Source organism: Salvelinus sp. IW2-2015, linkage group LG26 (genome assembly GCF_002910315.2).
Source record: "Salvelinus sp. IW2-2015 linkage group LG26, ASM291031v2, whole genome shotgun sequence".
NCBI lineage: Eukaryota > Metazoa > Chordata > Actinopteri > Salmoniformes > Salmonidae > Salvelinus > Salvelinus sp. IW2-2015.
In genome coordinates this window covers 10,333,252-10,344,957 of record NC_036866.1, presented here as the reverse complement: position 1 = coordinate 10,344,957, position 11,706 = coordinate 10,333,252, and the positions used below count along the sequence as shown (strand labels likewise).

Here is an 11,706-nt window from a genome sequence, read left to right as displayed (position 1 = left end):
ATGTTAAACTGTGTTTTGTGTTCTGCCTTTGCTTCCTGCTTCCTGCTCAATCTGACCTAGAACCTCTCACTTTTCCACCCCATGAGCCATTCATGTCAACTAGCTGATGTGCTTGAAACTCTGTAAACAGTTGGAACTAACAAGGTCTCTGAAATCTGGCAGACCAGAAATCTTGAAGTGCTCCTGCACTCCATAAAGAGTAATAGCAAACCCGCACTCTACTTACAACATTCGGATGAACATCTTCAAGTTAGACTGCCTTTGCAGTTTATGGTACACTCAGCAAATATGATATGAATTCTTAACGGAAGACTCATAATGGTATGGCCCTATAGTCTAAACAATGGATGATGACCAACTGTAGTACAGCATCAACACACCTGATTAAAATAATCAAGGGCAATATTGAATAATATCATATACCGATAGAGAGGTTTGCGAGGCTATGGTGAAATCTAAATGACATTAAGAGAAACATAACCTCGAATGGCAAATACAGTCAATGCCTAATGGGAAACTAAGTGTGCCCATTGAACAACACAGGGTTTTCACTTTCATATAACTTGGGTATCTTTTTTTGTTTGGTTCGCGACAGGAAACTACAAGAACCCACTGCTTGTCAGTGAAAGAGGAAACCACGGTACAGCTTCAAAGAGCTTTCTTTTTGTCTTGAACAAGTCAGTTGAATAACATTCCAACTCATGTTCAAGTCTGTTTACACATTTTCTGTCTATATCTGCTACATGTGAAAAAGACAAAAATAATTTCTCAAATACTATTGCAAGAAAATGTACACACAATTATTGTCACACTTTCACTTCTTAAATTCCCTTTCCCCACAGAGGAAATGGTATTGACAGATGTAATTTATTGTTAAGTCTCTTCTGCAAACTAGAACAGAGTGAGGTTAAAACAGGTTGACGATACTAATCAAGATACATTTTTTGGTCTGGAAATATGTTGCTCTGTCTCAAACAGGAAACTGTATTACTTTCCTCCTCCCACCACCATGAAACATAGAAGCAAAAGCCTCATCAACAAGAGACATCGAAGACATGGATGCCTGATCAGAAAGAAGACACCTTGCTGTCCATCATATTTTGAGGTAATGGAGTACGTACATAGGCTACTGTGTGGATGTAGTGGTGAAGACTGAACTTAAATTGATGTCTTTTACTGCTTATTTTTGTCAAGCTGACACTAGGTAGTGTCAAGACAACATTGATTAAGTAATTAGGGTTATGTGATTAAGTGCTTGAGTCCAGTTCAAATGTTAAACTTTGAATGTTAAGACTCACAACTGTGTTGGAATGTTAGGTTTGTTTAAATGACAATGTTGCTCTCCACATGGTATGTTTTTCACTATTGTATATATTTTTCAACATATATTTTCAGTTTTCTGATCCAAAAAGCCTCAACCTGGTCTTGTTGAAATAGATTCAACAAAATGTATTGTGTAGATTCCCATGGTTTAGTTCCTCTGTTTTGGAAACCCCTAGCTTTTAATAACATTTCATATCCCCTTGTGGCTTCAGTAGCGAGCTTGTTGATGTCATCCTCTTCTTGTAAAATCTAGGACGTCACTATCCTTCCTCTCCCCTCAATTTACTTGCAGTTTCTCAGGTAATTTGTGTTTCAGGAGTGGTTCTGCCAATGGATCTCACTGAGGAGGAGACAGCACCTCTAATGGACAGGGAGAGGGGGGGCAGCCAAAGGTCTGGTTCTGGCTCTGGTTTACAAGTCCATCTCTACTTCCTCCCTGCCACAAAGGCAGGAACAACGTTCAACATATCCTCTGGACAAATCTCTGCTGAAAGGGTCTGTGTCCTGGCAGCAAAAAAATGTGGTAAGATATGTGTTTTTATGTGAATATGGTTGTAATATTTTTATTTTACCATGTTGAAGAGCATATATTGTAACAGTCTGAGGAATAATTGTAATATGGTGTGAAATAAACAGCATTCAGCTGTTTACCAAAAAAGTGGCGAGTTTGTTGTTGTTTAAATCCCAGATTGCCCCTTTAAGGGAGGAATTTTGGAAATTTCCTTGACTACGCCACCTTTTGAGTGTGCATACCCATTTGTTGTGGAATTACAAAATATTTATTGGAGCCTTGTGTATCTTCCTTCAGGACCTTGCTGTCTCTAAGCTTTCTATTTCTTGAGAATGCAGTCACGTATTAGCATGGATGTTCAAACCTGCAAAAAAAACGTTTTGACAATAACTTTTCTCTCTCCTTAGGAATCCTACCAGTGTACCACAGCCTATTTGCTTTGGCGTTTGATGATCTGTCCAACTTTTACCCCCCAACACATGTTTTCAGCACTGATGAAAGCATTAGCATTCACTACAGAGTCAGGTGAGAAAAAACTTTATGAATTTTTGTGTAAAAAACAAACATTTGACTAGAAATACATTTTATGCCCAATATGAACTATTATGTTTGACTTTATTTGGTCTTAGTCATGTGTAGTGCACCAGCATAGCACCACCATATTGTTGTCTCATACAAAGGGATTTTAATAGCTGTGAATGTGAACTGGATGACTCATGTATGTATAAAATGGTACTTTTTTATTTCCCCTGTTGTTACAAAGGTTTTTCTTTGCCAACTGGTTTGGAGAGGGGTCAAAAACATCATACCGCTACTGTCTGAGAAGAGGCAGAATCAGTGCAGTGCTCGACTACTGTGTCATTGATTATCTCTTTGCCCAGGTACATAGAAAACACTTCCAACCTTTGCAGTAAGCCAAATCTCACATTTAGATATAGACTATTTTGACGTTAACATATTGCAATAAATAATGTGAAATAACATCATCGCACAATTGTGATTTTCCAACACTACATAAGGCCATTTGTTGTGAATGATTAGCTTTAGAATGTCCACAAGGGCAGAACACATGCATGTATATGTACAGTGCCTTCGGAAAGTATTCAGACATTTTGTATTTTACACATTTTGTTATGTTACAGCCTTATTCTAAAATGGATTATATAAAAATATAATCTACACACAATACCCCATAATGACAAAGCGAAAACAGGTTTTTAGACTTTTTGTATAAAAACACAAAAACAGAAATAGCAAATTTGCATAAGTATTCAGACCCATTGCTATGAGACTCGAAATTGAGCTCATGTGCATCGTGTTTCCATTGATCATCCTTGAGATGTTTCTACAACTTGATTGGAGTCCACCTGTGGTAAATTCAATTGATTGGACATGATTTGGAAAAGGCACACATCTGTCTATATAAGGTCCCACAGTTGACAGTGCATATCAAAACAAAAACCAAGCCATGAAGTCGAAGGAATTGTCCGTAGAGCTCCAAGACAGGATTGTGTCGAGGCACAGATCTGGGGAAGGGTACCAAAAAAACTCTGCAGCATTGAAGGTCCCCAAGAACACAGTGGACTCCATCATTCTTAAATGGACAAAGTTTGGAACCACCAAGACTCTTCCTAAAGCTGGCCGCCAGGCCAAACTGAGCAATCGGGGCAGAAGGGACTTGGTCAGGGTGGTGACCAAGAACCAGAAGAACAACCATCTCTGCAGCACTCCACCAATCACGAACTCTTTGTCCTGAATGCTAAGCGTCACGTCTGGAGGAAACCTGGCACCATCCCTACCGTGAATTATCGTGGTGGCAGCATCATGCTGTGGGGATGTTTTTCAGCGGCAGGGACTGGGAGACTAGTCAGGATCGAAGCAAAGATGAATGGAGCAAAGTACAGAGAGATCCTTAATGAAAACCTGCTCAAGATCGGTCAGGACCTCAGACTGGGGCAAAGGTTCACCTTACAACAGGACAACGACCCTAAGCACACAGACAAGACAATGCAGGAGTTGCTTCGGGACAAGTCTCTGAATGTCCTTGAGTGGCCCAGCCAGAGCCCAGACTTGAGCCAGATCTAACAAATCTGGAGAGACTTGAAAATAGCTGTTCAGCAACGCTCCCCATCCAACCTGACAGAGCTTGAGAGGATCTGCAGAGAAGAATGAGAAAAACTCCCTGAATACAGGTGTGCCCAACATGTAGTGTCATACCCAAGAAGACTTGAGGCTGTAATCACTGCCAAAGGTGCTTCAACAAAGTACTGAGTAAAGGGTCTGAATACTTATGTGATATTTCAGTTTTACATTTTTTATAAATTAGCAAAAAATTCTAAAACCTGTTTTGCTTTGTCATTATAAGGTATTGTGTGTTGATTGATGAAAAAAGCTAACAATTTAATCAATCTTAGAATAAGGCTGTAACCTAACAAAATGTGGAAAAAGTCAAGGGGTCTGAATACTTTCCGAAGGCACTGTAAGTGTTCTACTACTTCCTGCGTTCTGTGTATAGTCTTAATTTTTTGTGACCCTTTAGTCCCGTAGTGACTTTGTGGCTGGCCAGGCGGGGGTCTCACCTCCCTTGAGCGTCCAGGAGGAGTGTCTTGGCCTGGCAGTGCTCGACCTATGGCGACTGGCTAAGGAACACAACCAGAGTGTAAGGGAGGTGTGCAAGAATGTCAGGTATGAATACTGAAAAGAGGGTATGAAAATGAGTACATTTCTTTATGCCAACGGGTCTCTTGGTTTCTTATTTGGCTGTGCAGAATAGATCAATTACCATTTTTTTCAGTTACAAGTCATGCCTTCCTGAGACTCATCGGCAGGAAATCCAGCAACTGAGCCGGCTTGCGCGCTACAGAATCCGCAACACTCTGAAACGGTTCCTGAAGAAGCTTGGCCGCTGCTCGGTGGGAGAACGCAGTCTAAAGCTGAAGTACCTGATGGAGCTGGCAGGGGTGGAGCCTTCCCACGGCACTGAGACCTTTCAGGTGAACCACCCCGGCTCCCAGCTGCAGCAGAAGGAACCAACATTCAACCTTATGCGGGTCGCCGGGGAGAGCGGCATACAATTCAGTGGAAGTCACTGCCCTGCCGATGTCCTGGTGAGAGAAAGTGCAAAGTCCCTACTGTGGGTCATGATCATGATTATCATGCTGTATCTACATTGACTGACCGCAAAACATAAATAATGTTCCCTTTCAGTCGGTCATTCGATATAACATGCTATGGGGAGTGTCGTGGAAATTCAGTACTGAGAGAGACTTGGTCATTTCTTCAAACAATCATCTTTATTTTATATCTATTAATTATTGCAGTAATGAAACCGTCAGCCCAGCAGTCTTGACTGTCGGACCGAGTGCTTGAATCATACAGAGAATACCATATCTTTATATACCAAACCTAAAAATGCTTCAACCATGGCTGGCTCCACCCTTCCCATATAGATTGCGGGGCACCATGAGCCACTTTGGTCTCATCCTGTCTTTATCTGCACCTGGCGTTATTTAAACCCCCGACCCTGGCCTAATTTCCCAGATGCGAGGATGTCTAAGAACCATTGAGGCCTTTGTTCTACTCCTCTCTATCCCAGTTACAACCACAATCTCCTCGATAGAATGTAGGCCCAGTTAGACGAGAGACATATGTGTCACATGCCCCACTAATGATAGAATGGAATTTGGCTGTTTGGTTTTTTATCACCGAGACATCAATCAATTGTCAGCTTCAAGCTATCTTTAGTAAAACCCATGTCCACGACACCCGGCCTAGCTGCAGGAAGCTAGAGTGGACAGTCAAACTCAGTATTAGCAGGACAAAAATATCTCACTGTTTGTTAAGTAAATAATTGCTAAATATCGAACAAATCAGGTAAATATGTAATTTTTCTATCACAGGAGTCAATAACCAATCCTATTCACCTGAAGCAAACTAAAATCACGCCCAACCTGTCAATGGATGCCGAGCCCGCCCTCGGAAGCCTCGCCTTCTTGGCTATAATACCGGGGCTCGCTCCATTTCCTCAATTCTTCGCTCTTCAGTTTCAAGCACATGATAGCTAGGAGATTCAGATCTGATTTATGTGTCCGTTATGAGGAGAAAGTACTCGTCCCCCTAGATGTTGCGAGTTTTGGGTCTTGGTATCGGTTTTTGTGTTTGGTGAAAGCTAACTACTTTCTGCTCTGCTTGTGTAGCTAATGCTTCCTTACTTGAGTGGTAAGAGTACGTTTGAAAAGGCTAACCAGCCGAGTTTGAACCTCTGACCGTGCCCTAGGGCATGTGGTTTCACAATGAAAAATGTAAGATACTCACGAGTGCTGTCCTTTTGCCTGGGTTGGAAACACGCTCAGGAGGCCTTGGCTCAGACCAGTTTGCAAGACCATTGTCTCCGGCTGGGTTCAACTTCCACTGGGAGTCGGGCTGACTTTGTGAGAAAGATCGGTGGTCAGAGTTGATAGGGGTTCCTCCAGGTTTGGGGGAAGGTATTTACTTCCTGTCCCTGCAGCTGTGAAGCGTTGCTAACCCCTGTTTAAAGATTTTGCTGATGAGTGGCGCGTTACTTAGCTCAAGAGGCTAACAAGAGGGGTAATCCTAGCACAGTGCTTCTGAATTAACAGAGCCAGTTCTCTGGATTCCTGAGAGGGACAGGCTGATGTATTTTGATGAGCCAGTTTCGCTAACAAGGTTGTTTGGCTCGGGGCCCTCCTCCCCAATAATTTACTGTGGCAACAGTGCTCCCAAGTGGCTCGGTCAATGGAGGCAACACCGTAAAATGGCCTGTTCCGAGTGTGTACATGTAAGTCAGAATGTCTTTAATGATAAGAAGTAGAAGATCAGTATTGAGAAGTCAGAATAAAAACAGAGCTTGACCAGTCTTGATTAGTCGGCTTTGGAAGGTCATGGATCTTTACACATGCTAAATAAAATATATTTTTATTTGTCACCTGCGTTGAATACAACATGTGTAGACCTTACCATGAAATGCTTATTTACCACTTTTTCTCCTCAATTTCATGATATCCAATTGGTAGTTACAGTCTTGTCTCATCGCTGCAACTCCCGTACGGACTCGGGAGAGGCGAAGGTCGAGAGCCATGCGTCCTCCGAAACACGACCCAACCAAGCCGCACTGCTTCTTGACACACTGCTTGCTTAACCTGGAAGCCAGCCACACCAATGTGTCGGAGGAAACACCGTACAACTGGCGACTGAAGTCAGCGTGCATGCGCCCAGCCCACCACAAGGAGTCGCTAGAGCGCAATAGGACAGGGACATCCCGACCGGCCAAACCCTCCCTAACCCGGACGCACTAGGCCAATTGTGCGCCGGTCGCGGCCGGCTGTGACACAGCCCGGAATCAAACCTGGGTCTGTAGTGACGCCTCTAGCACTGCGATGCAGTGGCTTAGACCGCTGCGCCACTCAGGAGGCCGCATTGGTAGCATTTCTATGTTGAAGATTTTCCATCCAATTCGCTTTACTTTTGTAATACATTATACTTGATCGTTCCCAAATAAGTTCCTCCATAACTTATTCTGTGCCTCTATGGTACCGTTTTTATTGCTATCCATCTGTACTGTTATTTATACTATTTCCTTTGAATATAATATTAACTATTTTGACCAAAATGTTTTGTTTTAAAGATGAGTATTGAATTGCATGACCTCTAATGGCACATTTAAAAGTGTCCCATACAATATGGGAATCTGCTGTACCTATGTTATGCAGGAAAAAAAGTTATACAATTCTTTGTCTTGGTTAAAAACAGGTTGTCATCCAGTAGGCTTTGATTACATTTCTAATATCCTCGCCCACGTGGAAATTCTGTAAGAGTTATATTTGATGGTCCGACTGCATTCTGCCCCCTATAAAGCTTTTTTTTACTTTTGGTGCCAGCATGAAGGATACAAGAAAGAAATCAAGATGACTAGCTTGATTAAGCCACCACCATGTACAGTATATAGTATATAGATTAATTGGCCAAATCTGTTTATCGTCCAATAGAATATTTAAAATGATCCACCTTACTTTCTAATCTGTTTGGACAGTTTGCACATTCGGATCAAAATTGTTATTGATTAATATATATATTTTTATTTATTTAACCTTTATTTAACCAGGTAGGTAAGTTGAGAACAAGTTCTCATTTACAATTGCGACCTGGCCAAGATAAAGCAAAGCAGTTCAACACATACAACAACACAGAGTTACACATGGAGTAAAACAAACATACAGTCAATAATACAGTAGAAAAATAAGTCTATATACAATGTGAGCAAATGAGGTGAGATAAGGGAGGTAAAGGCAAAAAAAGGCCATGGTGGCGGAGTAAATGCAATATAGCAAGTATAACACTGGAATGGTAGATTTGCAGAGGAAGAATGTGCAAAGTAGAAATATAAATAATGGGGTGCAAAGGAGCAAAATAAATAAATACAGTTGTTTGGGCTAAATTATAGATGGGCTATGTACAGGTGCAGTAATCTGTGAGCTGCTCTGACAGCTGGTGCTTAAAGCTAGTGAGGGAGATAAGTGTTTCCAGTTTCAGAGATTTTTGTAGTTCGTTCCAGTCATTGGCAGCAGAGAACTGGAAGGAGAGGTGGCCAAACGAGGAATTGGCTTTGGGGGTGACCAGAGAGATATACCTGCTGGAGCGCGTGCTACAGGTGGGTGCTGCGATGGTGACCAGCGAGCTGAGATAAGGGGGGACTTTACCTAGCACGGTCTTGTAGATGACCTGGAGCCAGTGGGTTTGGCGATGAGTATGAAGCAAGTGCCAGCCAACGAGAGCGTACAGGTCGCAGTGGTGGGTAGTATATGGGGCTTTGGTGATAAAACGGATGGCACTGTGATAAGACTGCATCCAATTTATTGAGTAGGGTATTGGAGGCTATTTTCTAAATGACATCGCCGAAGTCGAGGATCGGTAGGATGGTCAGTTTTACGAGGGTATGTTTGGCAGCATGAGTGAAGGATGCTTGGTTGCGAAATAGGAAGCCAATTCTAGATTTAACTTTGGATTGGAGATGTTTGATGTGAGTCTGGAAGGAGAGTTTACAGTCTAACCAGACACCTAGGTATTTGTAGTTGTCCACATATTCTAAGTCAGAACCGTCCAGAGTAGTGATGCTGGACGGGCGGGCAGGTGCAGGCAGCGATCGGTTGAATAGCATGCATTTAGTTTTACTTGCGTTTAAGAGCAGTTGGAAGCCACGGAAGGAGAGTTGTATGGCATTGAAGCTTGTCTGGAGGGTTGTTAACACAGTGTTCAAAGAGGGGCCAGAAGTATACAGAATGGTGTCGTCTGCGTAGAGGTGGATCAGAGACTCACCAGCAGCAAGAGCGACATCATTGATGTATACAGAGAAGAGAGTCGTCCCAAGAATTGAACCCTGTGGCACCCCCATAGACTGCCAGAGGTCCGGACAACAGGCCCTCCGATTTGACACACTGAACTCTATCAGAGAAGTAGTTGGTGAACCAGGCGAGGCAATCATTTGAGAAACCAAGGCTATCGAGTCTGCCGATGAGGATGTGGTGATTGACAGAGTCGAAAGCCTTGGCCAGGTCAATGAATAYGGCTGCACAGTATTGTTTCTTATCGATGGCGGTTAWGATATCGTTTAGGACCTTGAGCGTGGCTGAGGTGCACCCATGACCAGCTCTGAAACCAGATTGCATAGCGGAGAAGGTGCGGTGGGAATCGAAATGGTCGGTAATCTGTTTGTTGACTTGGCTTTCAAAGACCTTAGAAAGGCAGGGTAGGATAGATATAGGTCTGTAGCAGTTTGGGTCAAGAGTGTCCCCCCCTTTGAAGAGGGGGATGACCGCAGCTGTTTTCCAATCTTTTGGAATCTCAGACGATACAAAAGAGAGGTTGAACAGGCTAGTAATAGGGGTTGCAACAATTTTGGCAGATCATTTTAGAAAGAAAGGATCCAGATTGTCAACCCCGGCTGATTTGTAGGGGTCCAGATTTTGCAGCTATTTTAGAACACCAGCTGACTGGATTTGGGAGAAGGAGAAATGGGGAAGGCTTGGGCGAGTTGCTGTGGGGGGTGCAGTGCTGTTGACCGGGGTAGGGGTAGCCAGGTGGAAATCATGGCCAGCCGTAGAAAAATGCTTATTGAAATTCTCAATTATAGTGGATTTATCGGTGGTGACAGAGTTTCCTATCCTCAGTGCAGTGGGCAGCTGGGTGGAGGTGTTCTTATTCTCCATGGACTTTACAGTGTCCCAGAAGTTTTTTGAGTTTGTGTTGCAGGAAGCAAATTTCTGCTTGAAAAAGCTAGACTTGGCTTTTCTAACTGCCTGTGTATATTGGTTTCTAACTTCCCTGAAAAGTTGCATATCACGGGGGCTGTTCGATGCTAATGCAGAATGCCATAGGATGTTTTTGTGTTGGTTAAGGGCAGTCCGGTCTGTAGAGAACCAAGGGCTATATCTGTTCCTGGTTCTAAATTTCTTGAATGGGGCATGCTTATTTAGGATGGTGAGGAGGGCATTTAAAAAAAATACCCAGGCATCCTCTACTGACGGGATGAGGTCAATATCCTTCCAGGATACCCCGGCCAGGTCGATTAGAAAGGCCTGCTCGTTGAAGTGTTTCAGGGAGCGTTTGACATTGATGAGTGGAGGTCGTTTGACCGCTGACCCATTACGGATGCAGGCAATGAGGCAGTGATCGCTGAGATCTTGGTTGAAAACAGCAGAGGTGTATTTAGAGRKCAAGTTGGTTMGGATGATATCTATGAGGGTGCCCGTGTTTAYGGMTTTGGGGTGGTACCTGGTAGGTTCATTGATAATTTGTGTGAGATTGAGGGCATCAAGCTTAGATTGTAGGATGGCTGGGGTGTTAAGCATGTCCCAGTTTAGGTCACCTAGCAGCACAAGCTCTGAAGATAGATGGGGGGCAATCAGTTCACATATGGTGTCCAGAGCACAGCTGGGGGCAGAGGGTGGTCTATAGCAAGCGGCAACAGTGAGAGACTTGTTTTTAGAGAGGTGGATTTTTAAAAGTAGAAGTTCAAATTGTTTGGGTACAGACCTGGATAGTAGGACAGAACTCTGCAGGCTCCCTCTGCAGTAGATTGCAACACCGCCCCCTTTGGCCGTTCTATCTTGTCTGAAAATGTTATAGTTAGGGATGAAAATTTCAGAGTTTTTGGTGGCCTTCCTAAGCCAGGATTCAGACACAGCTATGACATCCGGGTTGGCAGAGTGTGCTAAAGCAGTGAATAAAACAAACTTAGGAAGGAGGCTTCTAATGTTAACATGCATGAAACCAAGGCTTATATGGTTACAGAAGTCATCAAAAGAGAGCGCCTGGGGAATAGGAGTGGAGCTATGCACTGCAGGGCCTGGATTCACCTCTACATCACCAGAGGAACAGAGGAGGAGTAGGATAAGGGTATGGCTAAAAGCTATGAGAATTGGTCGTCTAGGACTTCTGGAACAGAGAGTAAAAGGAGCAGGTTTCTGGGGGCGATAAAATAGCTTCAAGGTATAATGTACAGACAAAGGTAGGGTAGGATGTGAATACAGTGGAGGTAAACCTAGGCATTGAGTGATGATGAGAGAGATATTGTCTCTAGAAACATCATTGAAACCAGGTGATGTCATTGCATGTGTGGGTGGTGGAACTGAAAGGTTGGATAAGGTATAGTGAGCAGGGCTAGAGGCTCTACAGTGAAATAAGCCAATAAACACTAACCAGAACAGCAAGGGACAAGGCATATTGACATTAAGGAGAGGCATGCTTAGCCGAGTGATCATAAGGGTCCAGTGAGTAGTGAGGTTGGTTGGGGTCACGGCGATTCAGACAGCTAGCTGATTCAGACAGCTAGCCGGGCCATGGGTAGCAAGCTGGCA

General features: G+C 43.4%; 1 protein-coding gene across 1 annotated transcript in view; it reads left to right on the top strand.

Annotated features, from left to right (window-relative positions):
• Positions 1-915: 915 nt before the first annotated feature.
• jak3 (Janus kinase 3 (a protein tyrosine kinase, leukocyte)) overlaps positions 916-11,706 on the top strand; it is a 36,209-nt gene continuing 25,418 nt past the window's right edge. Inside the window, exons 1-6 of the mRNA XM_023972118.2 lie at positions 916-1,105; positions 1,624-1,846; positions 2,242-2,359; positions 2,598-2,715; positions 4,374-4,519; positions 4,629-4,941. Of these exons, the coding sequence (XP_023827886.1) occupies positions 1,010-1,105; positions 1,624-1,846; positions 2,242-2,359; positions 2,598-2,715; positions 4,374-4,519; positions 4,629-4,941 (1,014 nt within the window). The 5' untranslated portion in view covers positions 916-1,009. The remainder of the gene's footprint in view (positions 1,106-1,623; positions 1,847-2,241; positions 2,360-2,597; positions 2,716-4,373; positions 4,520-4,628; positions 4,942-11,706) is intronic.